The sequence below is a fragment of the Sebastes fasciatus genome, chromosome 12 (genome assembly GCF_043250625.1).
Source record: "Sebastes fasciatus isolate fSebFas1 chromosome 12, fSebFas1.pri, whole genome shotgun sequence".
Taxonomy (NCBI): Eukaryota; Metazoa; Chordata; class Actinopteri; order Perciformes; family Sebastidae; genus Sebastes; species Sebastes fasciatus.
In genome coordinates, this window is record NC_133806.1 from 27094460 (window position 1) to 27110824 (window position 16365).

The 16365-nt window shown below is 40.8% G+C and overlaps 2 protein-coding genes across 4 annotated transcripts in view; one reads left to right on the plus strand and one right to left on the minus strand.

Annotated features, from left to right (window-relative positions):
* Positions 1-1084: 1084 nt before the first annotated feature.
* On the minus strand, positions 1085-14745 carry abhd5a (abhydrolase domain containing 5, lysophosphatidic acid acyltransferase a). Of its 2 annotated transcripts, none has more exons than XM_074654487.1 (8): positions 14664-14745; positions 12212-12292; positions 10709-10794; positions 9473-9848; positions 7529-7683; positions 6146-6257; positions 5825-6011; positions 1085-4511 (listed from the first exon to the last, which is right to left on the minus strand). In XM_074654487.1, the coding sequence occupies exons 1-8, from the start codon at positions 14693-14695 to the stop codon at positions 4371-4373; spliced, it is 1170 nt and encodes a 389-aa protein (XP_074510588.1). In that variant the 5' UTR covers positions 14696-14745; the 3' UTR covers positions 1085-4370. The 2 variants fall into 2 exon arrangements, with proteins under 2 accessions (XP_074510588.1, XP_074510589.1); XM_074654488.1 differs by lacking the exon at positions 14664-14745 and adding an exon at positions 14484-14632.
* Positions 14746-14846: 101 nt separating this feature from the next.
* The window catches only part of ano10a (anoctamin 10a), a 37420-nt gene continuing 35901 nt past the window's right edge, over positions 14847-16365 (plus strand). Inside the window, exon 1 of one of the 2 annotated variants that reach the window (XM_074654475.1) lies at positions 14847-14936. The gene's annotated coding sequence lies outside the window, so the exon portion shown is untranslated. The remainder of the gene's footprint in view (positions 14937-16365) is intronic. The other variant, XM_074654476.1, reaches the window with a different exon arrangement.

The window sequence follows — 16365 nt, forward strand, 5'->3', positions numbered from 1 at the left end:
TAAATAGTATATAATTATTAAGTAGTAGGCTATAAACTAGTTAGCCATCCCGGGGCCTTTCCGAGCCGAACGCTGCCCAGTGAACGCACCGTCAGGGAGGAAATGCGAAATTTGACAATGCCGGCTGTCTCATAATTCTCTATGCAGGAAAAACCCTGATGACTGTAGCTTTACAGAGTGTAACCTGAGGTGTACTCCAAGTTCATTTCAGGATATCCAGCTAATAAACTGATAAACCACCTATAGGAAAGCTCTGATTTTGCTGTTTTAGTGGGTGGGGAGGCTCTCGATGAGACAGCACACACATTGCATGATGCATCTTATACAAATTCGTAGTCCTGAAGAAAATGAAATGAATGAGATTCCTTCTGTTTCCAAGGTTAATCAGCAGCTACTGTACCACAGAGAGGAAACTTCACCTCAAACATCCTCCAAACAGCTGAGTGGATCAATCTGCCCCCCCCACCGGCTCCATGTGACTCGGAAATACTTTTACATGAGCTTGCATATTTCCCCTGTATCGATCAAAGAGCGGAGCAGAGGGAATCAAAACAGATAGGATGTCTTTTACGATCGATATCTGTGGTAATGTTGAGTTTGGATCCGAGGCTGGAAACAGAACTATGTATACATCCTCATATCCTCCGTCCATTTAACACTCCCTCTTCCTGAGTCCTTCCCTCGCTGTCCTCACACAGCCTTTTGGTAAGTGCCAATGTGGAGACAAGTTAGTTTCAGACTGCGTTCTCTGCTGATGAAAGAGAAAAGGTGGAAATGAACAGATATTAGTGCAAAAGAGGGAAGACTGTGGACATTTCCCACAAGCTCCACATCTCCTCATTTACATATGAGTGCCCTCTAGTGGCAGTGAGGGGGAACTACTGAGGATGGGATTCATTTCTCTCCTTGGCAGAGAGGGCCGACGGCTCCGAAATGATAAAAGGGGAGAAAGAAATATTGACTCATCTCGCTCCATTAAAATGAAAAGCAAAAGAGGCTAAATCAAAGTGTTGCATTTGCAGATTAAACACAACACAAATTAATCCTACATTATTCATGTGTGACAGACGACAGAGAAGCGAAGTGAACCACGATCATAGTGAACATTTTATTTGTGTTTCCATTTAGAAATATGAGCCGTCACAGGAGAGACACATTTGTTTTAGGAGCAAAATAAATTAAAATTCTTGTTACGTGTTTACAATGACTACTACAGTTTTTCCTCAATCGCTTTGGCTCATTTTTTTAAACAGTCTTAACTTTCTCTAAACTGTAAACTGCAATTGTCACAACTTACTGATTGAACATCACAACTCTATTGCATGTCTACAAAATGTAGTAAATCACCCAAAAACACTTCATTCATGCTTCAAAACTGAGTTATTGTGTCAATAAACTGGCCACCAAAATGAAAAGTTGTCTCGTCATCGTGTGAGCCGAACAAAATGTTTACATGTTTTTCGCCACGGCAGTCAACCCTGGAAATGTTGGTTTTGTTCTACTTTTTATTGAAACTGACTGCTTACTGTGCTATACCAGAATGTCAGTTTTGTCCAGCTGAATGCTGTTTGTGTATCACACTGAGCTTTTTAGATTACAGTTTCAGCAGTAAGTAAAAGTTTACTGTTAAATACTGAAAAGGGATATGCACATTTTTACGTGTACAGTAAATTTCTGTGTAGCAACAACGTGTTACATGAACAGAAGAAACAAAAAAAAGACCTTTACGGTAATCTTTCATATAAAGTTACTGTATAAACAGTAAACAGAAAATTTACCATAAAATGACAACCATGCCCCCCCCAAAAAACTGCAGTAGTTCAGTAAAAAACAACAAATTGTACGACCTCACAGTACGTAACGCCACTGATATTTATGGAATATACATGTATGTCTGACAGGTTTTGATGATTGAACGGATCATTTTGCATGTGACGGCTCAAACGATAAAAGAAGGTTTAGAAGTTGTGAAGAGGACGACAATTTCACTCGTCAGTTTTGATCAATGAGACATGTGCAAGTGGTTATTGTGCAAATTGTAGACAATTGAATGAGAAATTCAAATCTGTTGTGAACAACAAACTATTTGTTCAGAGATATGAAGTTATTGTTTTGAAAAAAAAATAACTCATCCAAGAATTGAGCCAAAACGAAAGAGAAAAACTGTAAGAGACTAACTCAAGAAGCTCTGTAAAAATACAAAGACATGTTTCCCTGTGACAAATGATAACGCTGCTGTGCAGACACAGAACATCCACAGTTATGCATCAACGTGACTTTCTTCTTACCGCCTCTTTAAACTCTCTGCCTTTTATATTAGACACATTAGAGCGTTTCAATTAGGAACTATGTTCAACTAAATATGCTCTTTCTAAACTAGCACTAGAAGAGGTAGATTCCATTGATCCTACTAGTTTCTTTAATATGGAGATTATTTTAATTTACAGTGAAACGCTGCAGTTACTGACTGAATCGCTAACATCCTTTTGAATCTGTAGCCACATTTTCAAAACTCTAAAACACAATTAGCACAACATCTGTCTGTTGTGAACCATTAACACAATTCATGTTGTGTTCACAGAACATGCAGTCAATTAACACGTCTCTAAAATGCTTCAAGGTGCTAAATGCGAGACTGGGAGCATTTCTATTGCCTCCGCACGACAATTAAGGGTGATTTATTGGCAGAAATGGAATATAATATTAATAAGTTTGTTTTCTTTAGTGTATAATCACCTGATAATAAGAATTGTTGTGTTCTCGTTCGCTTAGAAGGAGCGGGTCCTCTCTCCACGGAGTCCACCATGTTGCACCTCCATGTTTCTACAGTAGCACCAGAACGGACAAACCAAACTCTTAACTTTTCCTGCTTGGGCCGGAGTTGATAACGTTACTCGTTTGCTGATACTTGGATGAGATTACTTATTACATTTTATAACAGGTAATTAGTAATTGTATCGGATTACATTCTTTAAAGTAACGCTCCCAACCCTGAATTGGGATAAATTATTGATTTCTTTTTTTAATACATGATTTTATAATCCCCTTTTTCATTTCATACAGTGTAAATCTTGTCTTACGTCAAAGTTTCTTACTATGAGCATGGAGGTTCCTTTTTGACCTTGGGAATAGTTGTGTGGCGAAATAATCTAAACTCAAAGTGCATTTATAGTCTTTGATTTGGTGTCATTTTACCAAAGTTCATAGTGATCAGGGGGAAAAATAGTTTCTTCTATAGGAGTAAAAAACGGTTTACCTCTGCGTTGTAGAAGGATGCTTATTGACGCAACTTTCTTATCACAATTAAGGGGCTTTATTGGCAGAAATTTTATATAATATTAATAAGTTTGTTTTCTTTAGTGTATAATCACCAGATAATAAGAATCGTTGTGTTTTCATTAGCTTAAGAATGAGCCGTTTATATCTACATAGGGAGCAGGTCCTCTCTCCACAGAGTCCGCCATGATGCACCTCCATGTTTCAAACTTAACTAACGCTAAGTTTTCCAGTTTGGGCCGGAGTCGATAACGTTACTCGTTCCCGTCGCCGCCGCTCTCTCTCTCTTGCTTCACCACTCACTTCCCCCGTATACACACACACACACACACACCCACACACTCTACGCACTGGCTCTAGAGAGAGGGCCATTCACGTTTTTTGCATCAGCCACCGTAACTCTCCGACACGCTTGGCACATGGGAGAGGCTTCAGTTGGTCGAACCTCACCACTAGATACCACCAGATCCTACACACTGCACTTTTAAACTATGCATTCAAATGGTGTAAGCAGTCTAATCTGCCCCGTAGGGCTGTGCACCAGCTTCAGCGTGTAAAACAGCCTCGCAGGTTTCAATTGACAATTTCTGCCTTAGACTAGAGCTGATCTGAGTTCACATTTATAATTAATGCAATTGAAATGAACTTTGGAGATAGAAAGGAAAGACCAAAAGAAACCTAGCAAATAGGACGGACGCTATAAAACAGATTATAATTGGCTGCAGATAAATCTATAGCTGCTTCCTGGTGCTGATGCAGTGATGTACTAAAGAGAACGCTTCCTGTCTGCATCAGAACCACAAACCGCGGGTGAACAGGAAAACACACGACACTGTAACTGAGCTTTCTGAATGACACCGATTCTGTTTCAGATTGACATCATTTAAAATGTGACTAAATATAATATCATAGAAATGACTCTCCTAAAACACTGAGTCTTATTGTATTTCTTCACAAACAATAAGCAGATATACAGGTATCCATTCACACTTGAAGTGTTTTCCCACGTTATAAAAATACACTCCTTATTCCTGCCTCTAGGAGGTGGAACCCTGTGTGTGTGTTTCCAACAGCGGCTGCTCCGGTGAAGTCCGTTATTGGTGTTCCCCTTTTACTCCAGAGTTCAGTAACTGGGCCCGTCTGATTCGGTCCACTTTATCAAACACTTGCAAAACTCTGTTGTTGAAGTCCTCCGGCTGGTCAGCGTATACGTAGTGTCCGGCGCCACGGATGGTCTGGTTAGAAACAGGAAGCGAGAAAGAGAAGGTTTTTACTGGTTCATTGCTTTTAGAAAAACGTTTAACCCTCTGAGACGCGCGATTCCGACTGACTTTACTGTCTTTCTGAGGCTCTAGCAGGTTCAGTTTTAGAGCTAGAGTGAAGCTACAGATATCATATGAAACTAGACAACCAAAGGAAACCATTGGTACCAACCATGTTGGGAACGAGGCTAAATAACGGTCCAAAGTTGGGCTAAATTTTGGCGAGGAAAAACTGGCATGGCCATTTTCAAAGGGGTCACTTGACCTCTGACCTCAAGGTATGTGAATGAAAATGTGTTCTATGGATACCCACGAGTCTCCCCTTTACAGACATGCCCACTTTATGATAATCACATGCAGTCTTTTGAATGCAGTATAAATAAATAAAAAAAGCTGAGTCTCTTGTGGATCCAATGAGTCCAACTGTATTCATGTGTGATGATGTCAGTCCCCATAGTAGCCATTTCATTGTAGTGAGACAATTTTTTAAAACTTGACCTCACTGTATAAATTGACCTGTGGTGACCTCTAGGATAATCACAGCCTCGTGAAACTTTACGGTCACAAACTAGAGACCTAGAGCATTCAGAGGATGGATGGCTTTCCTAGCTAGAGTGACAATAAGGGGGTTTCTGAGCAATTTACACAACAGAAGTGCTCGCCATCCAATCGCAGAAAAAATGGTTTTTGATACCAAATCACAGCATGGCTTTTTCTATGGTGTTCCTCAAGGTCTTGGTGTCTTAATGTGGTATTTTGGAGGGATTATTGATCATTTTTATCAATTCTCGACAGATTAAAAAATGGTTAAATTAAGCACCAAATCTGTGTAACAAATGGTATCAACCCAAGAACTGCTGCAACGACTTATGAGACATAATAGAGCATAGGGATGATCATCATATACTACTATCATCATGTTCTAAACCCTTATACACTTTTACAATTTATTTTAGATAATTCATTAATTCATGTTTTTTTCTGATTTATGACTTTTAAGACTAGAACAACTTGATACTCAGTGCTGACCTGCATCTCAAATTAATCTTCAGGTTCCCAGCTTTCAGATGATGTACACCACTTCTATGTGACATCTACTGTTGACCTGCTATCTCCCCCTAAAGACCCCCTGTACCCCCCTAAAAAAGACAAAAAACTGGTCTATTGTGGGTCTCAGAGGGTTAAAACATTTATAGTAAAAAGTTATGTTATCACAAATCAGAAGGACTTGAAAAAAATTAAATAGAAGTGCATGAATTCTCTCATCCAGTACACAATGAACTTACTATGATCTCCACATGCGAGTGTGGCCTCATCCCTTTGATGGTGCTGCCTGAGTTGCTGTCTATGCTGGAGCGGGACCCATAGATGATGGTGATGGGGATGTCGGGCTGAAGCTGGTCCATCCTCTGCAGCATCGGCCTCGTAGCCCAGCCGTAGGGAACGGTCATGTTCTTAAAGGCGGTTTCTCCACTGAGACAATACAGAACAACTAACTCAGAAGTTGATGACAAGGCAGAACTTTAGCATTAACAAATGGCTGCAACAAGGGTAATGAATAAATTGCTTTAATCGCAGTTATTAAATGAAAGGCAGCGGAGACAGACCTGGGGGTTTGCACATTCAGGTGGTAGATGTACTCTGACACGGTATTGTCACTGAACATGGAGGAGAACTTCCTCTTGAAGTCGGGTCTCAGAGTCTGGACCAGAGTGAGCCCTGCAGGGGCCACAGAGGGGACGCTCAAGTGTCAAAACCGAGCATGTAGCCATTAAAGAGACGAGGCTGCTTCATTACATTTGACACGAGGAGGGTTGGAGGGCACAAATGGAACCACACTTTCACTTGATTTCTCTTCAAAGTCTCCACCAAAAACATTAGAAATCAGCTGTAGTGGAATTCTTGTGCTATCAAGTACTCATCATATGACTAGTTTTAATTAGTAGTCAAAATAGTTTTCTGTATATTTAAGGGCTAGTGTGTAGCATTTAAGGGGATTTATTAGCAGAAATGTAATATAATATTCATAACTATGTTTTCATTAGTGCATAATTCATAACCAGAAAAACTAAGGAATCCATTGGTACCAGCCATGTCATACTAGGTTGTCGTGAAGGAGGTTAAATAACGCTCCAAACTTGCGCTAAATTTTGGTGAGGAAAAACTGTCATGGCCATTTTCAAAGGGGTCCCTTGACCTCTGACCTCAAGCTATGTGAATGATAATGGGTTCTATGGGTACCCACGAGTCTCCCCTTTACACACATGCCCACTTTATGATAATCACATGCATTTTGGGGCAAGTCATAGTCAAGTCAGCACACTGACACACTGACAGCTGTTGTTGCCTGTTGGGCTGCAGTTTGCCATGTTAAAATTTGAGCATATTTTTTATGCTAAATGCAGTACCTGTGAGGGTTTCTGGACAATATCTGTCATTGTTTTGTGTTGTTAATTGATTTCCAATAATAAATATATACATACGTTTGCATAAAGCAGCATATTTGTCCACTCTCATGTTGATAAGAGTATTAAATACTTGACAAATCTCCCTTTAAAGTACATGTTGAACAGATACAAAATGTGCGATTTAATCACAATAAATATATAAATAAATAAATATTTTAAATGATTGACAGCCTTAAAAAATATGTGTAGATGCAAACCATTTTAACCGTGTCCTCTTTTGTTTTTACAGTCTTGATTCAACCAGAGTCAACATTATTATTCATTCATTCAGTGTGCATCTATTTTCATATATCTTATTTTCTCTCTGTATACTACAGATGCTCAGCTACTCTTTTACATACCCTGCATTCATATTCCTCTCATTTTCATATTTCTCATTTAAATGAACAGTGTATTAGTCTGTTTTGTTTGATACTAATTTGCTTTACTCTTATCTAGCCCCATTTGTCCTGCAGCCACTACAGATCACCTCATCTCACTTTGCCGGCAGCATCTTTTACCACCTTGCTGTTCCAGTCTTACCGAGCGGTCCAACCAGTCTGAGTCCAGCCAGGGGGTTGAAGGGACTGAACATGGCCCCGAGGGCTTTGATCCACACCGGGATGGGGCGGTCTGCCTCTACTGTGTCCGGCTGCTCAGGGAAACCCCAGGGCTCCACCAGCACTATGTGCTTCACTCTGTAGGCCAGAGATGAACACATTAATACACTAAATACATTATATAAATAATAAAATATATACACTTTCACTGAGTTAAATCTTTTAATCAACATCAGCCCTGGTCATAACTACCAAATATTCATTGAATTTCAGAATATTGACCCTTTAAATTGCTTACATAATGCCACAGTTGTAAAAAACACCAACACATTTTTTGTAATCTAAATGATAGGGTTTTTTTTACAGTCTGGGATATGTCAATGATCAGCAGCAACATTGGCTTTGATGCAATGCATCAAACACATAATACAGTAGCAAGGCCTTGAGTGCAAACCAGGAAAATAGCATGAGTGAAAGTTCTGTCTTTTTTTACCCATCCATCCACCCCAACCTCCTCCCTATGCGGACTCTCTCGCTCTTCATACTACGTCACCTGACTTCCTCCTTTACTCCAGCCACGACGACGGCATTTCAGCGGTAACCCCCCCCAGAATGTGTGCTGTGCAGTGTGGCAGCAATTAGCTAGCCAGTGGGACACGCACACAGCTTCCATTGATATGATGGATATTGAATGAAGTAAACTACTTGTATCGGGTATCATTTTAAAGCTGGGCATACACTGTACGGTTTTTAGAAATGTTGTTGTGTACTTCCTACTCCTACTGTACGAGTAGATCGTTTGCGATGTAAAGACAAAGCTCACGATTTATGTGCTCACACTGTACGGTCTGATCGTCAACCACGACCTGAGTCCCTATAACCAATTGGAATGATGGTCAAAGTTATGAAAATAAATTGGAATAAACCGGAGTTATACTTTAAGAATGAATGAATAGCAATAATTCATCTTTTCTATCCACAGTCATCCTCACATGCACTGGGTGATAGCAAGGGAACACTATGGACACACTGCCCATGCATCAAAAACAATCCAAAATCTATGCCAACTGCATCACATGTCCTGACAGTACAGCAGTACAAATGATCTTAAGGTCCTCCATTTGTAACCTATTATGTTGTCCTGTAAACTAAACCGCAAACTCTCTCTTTAGGCCATAACACGAACAATGAGCACGGTTCCGCCTTAATAAGGACATACAGTATGTCCCTGATTAAAAGCATCTCCTGTTAGAACATAAAGGCTATTGGGAACACCGAGATAACAATAAGAGGACAGGAAGAGGGACTTTTTTTTTTAGCATTACTGATGAAGGAGGGCGATAAGAGATTGAGGACATTTTATCAGACGTCCCTCGGGGAGAGCCGGGTGCCGGCTGGAAGCTCGGAGCCGGAGACGCAGCGAGAGGAGATGATTCAGGAGAGATACAGTCTAGTGGGAGGAGAGAGGCTTGGAGGACACTGCTGTTATCGCAGGCTGCCAGCACCTCCAGGCACACGGCTACAACTATATCCTGTAGACATGCTGGCATGTTTCACTACAGCCGTGTTAACACTGAAGGGCACAATCATTATTCACGTCGGAGTGGTTTTTCCTCCTTCTGGGCACGGTCTGCTTCTTTGTTCTTCAGTCTGAGAACAGTCGCGATTAAAGGATTATTCGGCTTTATTTTAACTTGGGTCTTGATAATAAATATGAAATATTACAAAAACCTGCGACTCTCCACCTCTCAGTGTCAGTCAAAAAGTCTCATTTGCTGAATGTTTCAGATTGAACTGCTTTGCCCTCGGTATAACATTTATCACACAGCTCATATCAACAAGATCAGCACCAAAGACTAAAAGATCCCTTTAAAATGAAAAACAACCCCAACAGTACGATAAGAGGAATCCCATAATCTGCACCCACCTGTCAGGGTATTTTATAGAGTATGACACAGCCAGGTATCCTCCCAGGTTGTGACCCAGCAGTATCATGGACTCCAGTCCCACTTTAGCCCTCCACTGCTCTATGGACTCCACAAACTGGTCCTCGGCCTCCCGGGCGTCTGTGGAGAACGGAGGCCTGCTGCTCTGTCCGAAGCCCAGCAGGTCCACGGCGAAGACGGGCCGACGCTGGGAGAGAGCGTCCAGGTTCTGAGCCCAAAGGCCCACGCCACTTCCGAACCCGTGGAGCAGAACCACGGGGGTTTTGTCTTTGACACGGTCGCTGCTAAAGGTCAGGGTCCACACCAGGTTGCCGTTGGAGATGGGGACGTACTGTTTGGAGAAAGTGCTGTCTATACCTGAAAAGAAAAGGAAGAGAGGAATGAAGAGCTAAAAATGGAGTGATTATTTCTTTGAACTGAAACAGAGAAATTAAATTAGTCAAAGATACAGCTGCACAGCCTCACTCTTAGATGATGTCATTTTGTGTTCTTCATGCTAGTTGGTCGATTTGACCAATTATTGTTGCTTCTGAAGTGGCATCTTGTTTGAGTATGACGGATACGCACAAGACCCGCCCAAGGCCACAGTGCATTGGTGTATATTTAAGACCATGAGAGGAATAAGGGTTCAGAAAGGGTTCTTCCTGAAGGGCTGCAGGCTCTACCCAGAACCATTTGCTTCTGGAGAACCCTTCTTGGAAGAAAAGGAGTTTTTAAGGGTTCTTTGAAAGACTCCGTCCTTTCCTCGCTTCCCGTTCATTGTCCATGTAAGCAGCCGTGCAATGTATTCTGGTGGCGTGGCGGCGCGATACGAGAGACGGTGCGTCACGTTGGCTGCTCCATTTTGCATAAAATTGAGGTCCAGGCTACTTTATGCACATCAGGGGCGTCCGACGCGACTCACCGCCTCTAGAAACCCCCGAGAAACTCCCTAGAAACTCTTAAACTAAGCATTGTTGATCTAGAATAAAGACAGATTCATCGACTGCATGGCTTATTTCTCACATAAAATGTTTTCAGATACACATTTCGGTGAACTATTTTCATGATATAAAAGTTTCCAAACTAGCCGCCATGTTGGTTCCGGTTTGAAAGCTGGGAGCAGCAACACTAGATGGAAAGCGTTCCATTACTACAATACACCATTCCTCTTTTCATTAATACAGCTCCCACATTTTGACATGTGAAAACTAAAAGTTCGAGAAGCTGCTCCTTACATCGCAGCATCATGTCCTCTGCAGTCTGCAGCTGGACCTGAGAGGTGGGACACCATGACGACAACCAGCTGGGGATCCAGCACCATCTGCACAGACAGAAGAACTTCAATCATCAGGTTCATGAACTACAGAACTACATAGAGTCACGGCAGTGTGGGACTATGCTTGAGGGATTTAGACCGTACCGGGAAAATAGAACAGCAGAGGGCAGCATGAGGACTGAATGTTAGCACCTATTGTGTTTTAAGAGCGCCATATCTGATCTGATCATCTGTATCTTGTCATCTCTGCATCAGCTGCTCAGTGTATGAAGCAGAGGGTATTGCCCTACGTTCATAGGCAGGCTCTGATGACGCAGTATAGTTTAGAGAGAGAAAAGCTGGAACAAAAACACTGATGACCAAATTCATCTTTAGGTTATTTTGTTTCATCTTTATTTCGTGAAGTAAGTAAAATAAAACCAGGGCAGTCAAGATTAACGCAATAATACTTGGGATTTTTAGGTTGTAGCCGGCTCAGTATTAAAGCAAGAGAGCAGATACTGGCATCATATGAAACACTACAAAAGCTAAGGAATCCATTGGTACCATGTGCAAAGGAGGGTAAATAACGCTCCAAACTTACACTACATTTTGGCGAGGAAAAACTGTCATGGCCGTTTTCAAAGGGGTCCCTTAACCTCTGACCTCCAGGTATGTGAATGAAAATGGGTTCTATGGGTACCCACGAGTCTCCCCTTTACAGACATGCCCACTTTATGATAATCACATGCAGTCTTGGGCAAGTCATAGTCAAGTCAGCACACTGACACACTGACAGCTGTTGTTGCCTGTTGGGCTGCAGTTTGCCATGTTATGATTTGAGCATATTTTGTATGCTAAATGCAGTACCTGTGAGGGTTTCTGGACAATATTTGTCATTGTTTTGTGTTGTTAAATGATTTCCATTAATAAATATATACATACATTTGCATAAAGCAGCATATTCGAGTATTAAATATTTGACAAATCTCCCTTTAAGGTACATTTTGAACTGATAAAAAATTTGCAATTAATTGCAGTTATCTATGGACAATCATGCGATTAATTGTGATTAAATAATTGAATCAATTGCGGGTTAGATTTTTTTAAAGCCTGAAAACAGAGCCATAAGGAGGTGCAGAAGTGTAGTTTTCTCTCAGAACACTTGAATTACAATATGCTGAAAGGTTATTATGGAATTTTTGCCCAATGGATGCCAAAAATATTCTGCCTGCTGAAGCTTTAATATGAGCACAGAGAAACTTTCTCCCTTCAGCTGATGAATGTGAAACTGTGCACATACATCATTCTGCACAGTGAAGCTCAAATATCTAAGTACAGTAAGAAAAACACATTGAGTGGAGGCAGATTTATCTGAAACAGCGCTGCATCTTAAACAGTCTTGTGATGTAAGGGGCTAAACCACAGGCCTGCAGGGTCTGCTTCAGTATATGTGGATGGGTGGGTCAGAGACCAGACTTACCTTATTGTGCTGTCCACGTAGCCCCACACACTGCTGACCAGACTGTGAGCACCAACAACGGACATCATTCTCTGAACAACCCTGAAGCCAGAACAAAATGAAACAGAAAGTTGATGGAGGTAAAGAACAGCGAGAGTGCCTGATGAGGGAGCAGTTACAGCACTGCTGTGGTAAATGATGACTGTCCTGTAGGTACATTCAAACTATGTCATACTTTCGAAACCATCATCTATGGCAGGGGTGGGGCCAAAGGGTGGCCACTTAGATTCTAGGGGTGGCCCACATCTCATAAAGGTCTGATAAGCCTCAATAAACATTAATGATGATCTAATGTATTACTGAAATATGAGCTGACGTTCACAACATTGTTTTAATAAGGAATTCAGCATAATTGCTGTTGTGACTTAATGCATGGTACGTTAAGGTGAATTAGCCTAATGTGGGTCATTTTTTGCATTTCAGATTTCTGAAATAAATTGTGATATGAAGCCAATACATTAAATCCAAAACACCACTCCGAAATCCCCGGGATGTGTCCTTATCAAACCATGAAAAGAAACTGCAGATATCACACTCATAAAAGAAATGGTAGACGTATCAGTACGCTAATGCCACGTTTTCTCAGACAAATCTTGATTTTCTATTGTGGGACAGTCATGCCCGAAATGTGGGACACTGAAAAGTCTGTTTAGAGGCCTAGAAATCACCTTCATTAATGTAGGAAACACTCCAGGCTAAATGTGCAATCCCATGTTCAGTCATTTTACCACTTACAATGTTATTGCTGTTACAAAACCACGGCTTATAGGTGGATGTTACATGGAGAATTGAACAACATCAAACAAAGAATAAGACTATAAATAAATAAATAAATACATAATAATGAATATAAAAGTTTTGAAGCTTTTAGGTGTATTAAAAAGACATTAAATATAAATAGCTTTATTGACTTTTATTTGTTTGGGGAAGACTTACACCCACTGGAGCTTAGATGTCCCATTTTACGACAACTCACCCCATAAATGAACCACCAGGTATCACTCGTAGTTTTAAAACTGAATCCCTTTTTCCCTCCCAGACATATCCCAGTATCTGGGCCAAAACAACCACATTTGAAGGTATTTCTTTGAACAGTGCAGGATGACAGGAGGAGAGCCTTCAACAAAACATATTACACACAGCAAAAAAGCTTGAGTAACACTGCGAATCAAGAGCGGATTTCCACAGTTGTTAATGAAGTTGTGCTATGGTGTAAAACTTCATCGCTTGTTGCATTGAATTTTCAATAGGCTACGTGCTTGTACAAATGTAAGTTATTTGTTATCATACTTGCCAACCTTGAGACCTTAAAAAAAGGGAGGATTTCAAAACCAAAGCAGAGGGTCTGGGGGTCCTTCCTCAGAAAAACTTGAGTTTCAGAGACTTTGTTTCCTGCATTAGGGTGACTTTTTAAGAATGAAAATAATAAGAACACTGCAACATCATTTTTATGTTAAACTTTTGATTTTACCTTTAATTCCCAGGAAAGAAAACGGAATAATTCGCTCCTCTGGTGTGAACTTGGCGTGTGAATCTCTGGCATAAACTAATATTTATCCGTATTTATTTATTTTTGCTCCTGCTTGAGTATTTCTTTCTCTTAGTACTCTCCATTTCTGTCTCCGTCTCTCACTCACTGAAGGTCCTTTCAGACACAACGCGACAACGCCACCACAGCGCTCTGAAACCCGTTATTTCTAACGGCTTGCGTCGCGCCATGATGGCTTTTCGCTGCGTCGAGCAAAGCCCAACTTTGGCCGCTGCACGCTGTGGCGAGCGCAGCTGAAAAACCAGGAGAGGGCAATTAAAAAAACGTAAGTGGAAGGTTGGCAAATATGTTTGTTATTGCTACTTCAAATCACATGTCAAGTTGCATATTTTACATTCCTTTTTACAGAAAAAAACTATTTTGTTATTATTAATATATAGTTCATTATTACCTTAAATTTAGGGCTGCCATTTTTACTTTCTTTTTACATGTTATTTAAATGTGCCACCCTCCTCTGAGTGTGCCTGGCCACCCCATCAAACATGCTCTAGATCCGCCCCTGATCTGTGACACACAGAAACTCACAAAGTGTAACTTTTGCTACTATGGTAAGAGTGGTATTACTACTATGTTGGAGGTCTCTTCAACACGGGATAGGCTGTTCTATCTGACAACATGTTAGTGTCATAATAACACCTCTGTCTGAGCAATGGGCACCATGTTAGTTAGTTAGTGTGTGTTTACCTAAACTTCAGAGTACTGCCTGACTTATAACTCCTATAACCTTGCAGGTGTTTAACAACATGCAGGTTTTTTTCGGAATTACACAGACTCGGATATGACCTATTGAATGTACCACATATTGCCTGCCTTTGTGTACATCCTGTCACAAACAGTAGACGTGTGTTAAATGAAGTTACTCACCCTCTGGCCGCTGTCACCGCTTGCTCGGCCATACTGTGCGGTCAGGTGCCCGAGACTCTCTGACGTAGAGTCAGAGTGATTGGAGACGTTTGATGTGTTGTTTTGAAACATCTCCACCGGGCGGTGCGCTCACTCTTCCGTCCCCTGCTCATCGTAACCGTTTCTGCTGTGAAACAAAACAAGCGCACCCCGCTACAGGGCGTGACGCAATGCGGAAGTAGAGCTTCTAAACACGTCCTAAACACTGCTGCTCAGTCAGCAGAGAGAGAGCTGGTGAGTAGTAAATGATAATATAGCGTTATATATTCAATGTAACACATTGTTTTGACAGCTTTCGGTGCACTAACGTGTTTAATTTTGCTGTTATGAGTCACCTGAAACCTTTAAGGTTACTGTACTTCTTCTAAAGGTTCAATACTAGCTACATATTCATGTTTACAAGTTATTAAATACAAAAAGGACTACTCCACTTTTTAAAATATCTTATAATTTATCATAAAAATAGAAGTAATGACAGTCTACCTAGCTGTTATCAAGTGTATTTGTTACAATGCAGATCATTATTGTAGATACAACATTAAACCAGCTACAGTGTGATTCATACTGAGGACATAATACTATAATTAGCCTATGTTAACATTAATATTGTCATTTTCAAATTCAATGTAAAACATGTTGATTTCACTTATCATAGCATGAAAAAAATCACAGGTGTAATTGATTAAGTTCCATAAATTATAACATTTAGCTGCCTGTGTTATCTCACTGACATGGTTTACTGGTTTAGTGCCATAATTAATGTGATTATTACTTCCACCCTGTGCTTCTCCTGCAACCCTCCCGGGTTGTGAACCAGGTTGTATCTGAATTGTCATGACCAGGGATTTACCCCTGTTGACTGGCTTGGTTTCAATTGACAAAAGGAGGTTTGAACATGGGTCAGATAACCCTGGTCCAACCCTGGTCATTGGTGTGAAGAGGTATTAATTGTACATGGTGCATCTATGGATGTATTAAAAGAGGAAGGGCCCATATTTTTGCCACTGATTTAGAAGGCCCAGAGCTGGATGAGGGCCTGGAAGATGCCAGGGATTATGATTATATTATACCGTAGGTGATATTTCAGGGCCCCCCCACCTGTTGGCAGGAGCCCACTCCCGCTGGACTGATCTTCCTAAATTATATTATAGATATTTGTGATCCCCAGAGGAGGAACCTTATTGATTTTAGTGCATCCTTCACTGTTGCTCAAGCAAGGACATCAGGCCAAATTTCCCACCTGTGTACAATAAATATCAACATTTTCAAACGCGACACATTAATGCAAATACGTTTGAATGCCACTAATTTCTTTAATGCATTAATGCAATTTGGAATTTTACGGTTTTAGTAAAGAAACCATGTCATACTAGCTTGTCGTGAAGGAGGCTAAATAAAGCTCCAAACTTACACTAAATTTTGGCGGAGGAAAAACTGTCATGGCCATTTTCAAAGGGGTCCCTTGACCTATGACCTCAAGATATGTGAATGAATAAGGGTTCTATGGGTACCCACGAGTCTCCCCTTTACAGACATGCCCACTTTATGATAATCACATGCAGTTTCTTTTGCCTATTCTAAAATGGTGTTTCTGAATATTTCTGCATACTGGGGTCCCTAAACAGTCTTGAATTACATTAATTGGGTATCACTGTAAAGCTGA